The sequence below is a fragment of the Loa loa genome, assembly GCF_000183805.2.
Source record: "Loa loa unplaced genomic scaffold supercont3.262, whole genome shotgun sequence".
Classification (NCBI taxonomy): Eukaryota; Metazoa; Nematoda; class Chromadorea; order Rhabditida; family Onchocercidae; genus Loa; species Loa loa.
Window position 1 is genome coordinate 51,490 of NW_018108442.1, and position 1,519 is coordinate 53,008.

The following is a 1,519-nucleotide window of genomic DNA, read 5'->3' on the forward strand; positions in this document are numbered from 1 at the left end:
GGTAAAAGTATAAGTAATCCACTTAAAGTCAAGGCAAAAGTATAGTAATCCACTTAAAATCAAGGTAAAAGTATAGTAATCCACTTAAAGTCAAGGCAAAAGTATAACCATGGTAAAAGTATAAATAATTCATTTAAGAATTGAAGTATTACTTGCATGATTCATTTCGCAATATTCATTGCCCATTCTTTTTCAGATCTTTTCCGATCTTTCTTTTCTAACTAATTCCAATTAGGTTGTCAAATTTTACAATGAATACATTCACTAAAATGGTCAAACTATCGAACCATTTTGCATAATGTCGCCTAATAATGATAACAATAATATCAATGATTATAATGTAATCAATTCCTACACTATACTTTATCATAATGAATCATTGAAATGGAAAGGGAAAAAAAATTTTATAGAATTAGCGCTTTTGGAATGGTCATCTGGTATTCGAATATTCTCCTGCACTGATGTACCATTGGAAATTTTTGTGGAACCATTTAAACAAGCATTAATACGATCATTAAACAAATTTTGCAGAAATGCAACAGCATGTCGTCTTGTTAAATCGTTCGTTTTTTTTTTCTTTTCTTTTTGTAAACTTAAAATTTTAAAGTATAAATGGTATTAAAATAATTGCAATTAACAGAAATAATCATGTAATAAATCAAAAAATAAAACGAGAAAAAAATAAAAAAAAAAAATGTCAATTGTTTCATATTATGTTGAAACAATTAAGCAATTAATTACATTAAAGTAATTAAGAATTTATTACATAATTAATTCATCTTTTTTTTCATAATTTATTCATTTTTTTTATAATTTTTTCGATATTTTATTTTATCCTTCACTTTTCATAATTTTTTCCATAGTTCTTTTTTTTTTAAGTAATTTATTTTATCCTTTTCTTATATTCTTTCCTTCCTTCATTCTTTGTCTTTTCTTATCGCTTTTCAAAAAAAGGTGTAATTTTTTTTTTTGAAAATAAAATAAAATTTTTGAAAATAACTCTTTTTATGCTAGAAAAAATAGTTTAATATAGTAAAGTTTTGAAAGAACGAAAATAAGTTTATCTTTCAATGTAACATTCTTTGCTGTTAGATATTGGGTAGATGAAAAGTTGAAATTTTATGGTGACAATTAATTTCAAAATTTGAAATGACTTAAAAGCTATGGGAGCGAGATGGCATGAAAATTTTCGTGAATGATTCCGAAATGAAAAGAAGAGCAGTCTGTATTTCTCTAACCATCTACTTTCGAATAAGCTACCCACTGCAACGTGCATCTCTTCTACTTGAGCATTTCAAACCACTTCCTCTCTCGGGAAGTGATGATAAGCCTAATCCATTCTCAGAGTCTTCAATACCCAAACATGCGTGGAGGCTCTGCATATGTTCCCTCTTGCCGTCGAGTGTTTCGGTGGCTATGTGGGTAGCCTTGGAGTTTGGGTGAGAGAAGAGCAAGAAGAATCTAAGGCTCTGATCCTGATAGGTTTGGTTGGCTGGATGTATGAGATCTCACGATGTGG

The 1,519-nt window shown here is 28.6% G+C and overlaps 1 protein-coding gene across 1 annotated transcript; it reads left to right on the forward strand.

Annotated features, from left to right (window-relative positions):
* Positions 1-298: 298 nt before the first annotated feature.
* LOAG_15507 (hypothetical protein) lies at positions 299-1,487 on the forward strand (the record flags this gene model as incomplete). The annotated part of the gene is made up of 2 exons (XM_003150997.1): positions 299-561; positions 1,346-1,487. Coding segments are annotated over 2 exons (405 nt in total), but the record flags the coding sequence as incomplete, so codon positions are not given.
* Between the last annotated feature and the right edge of the window lie 32 nt (positions 1,488-1,519).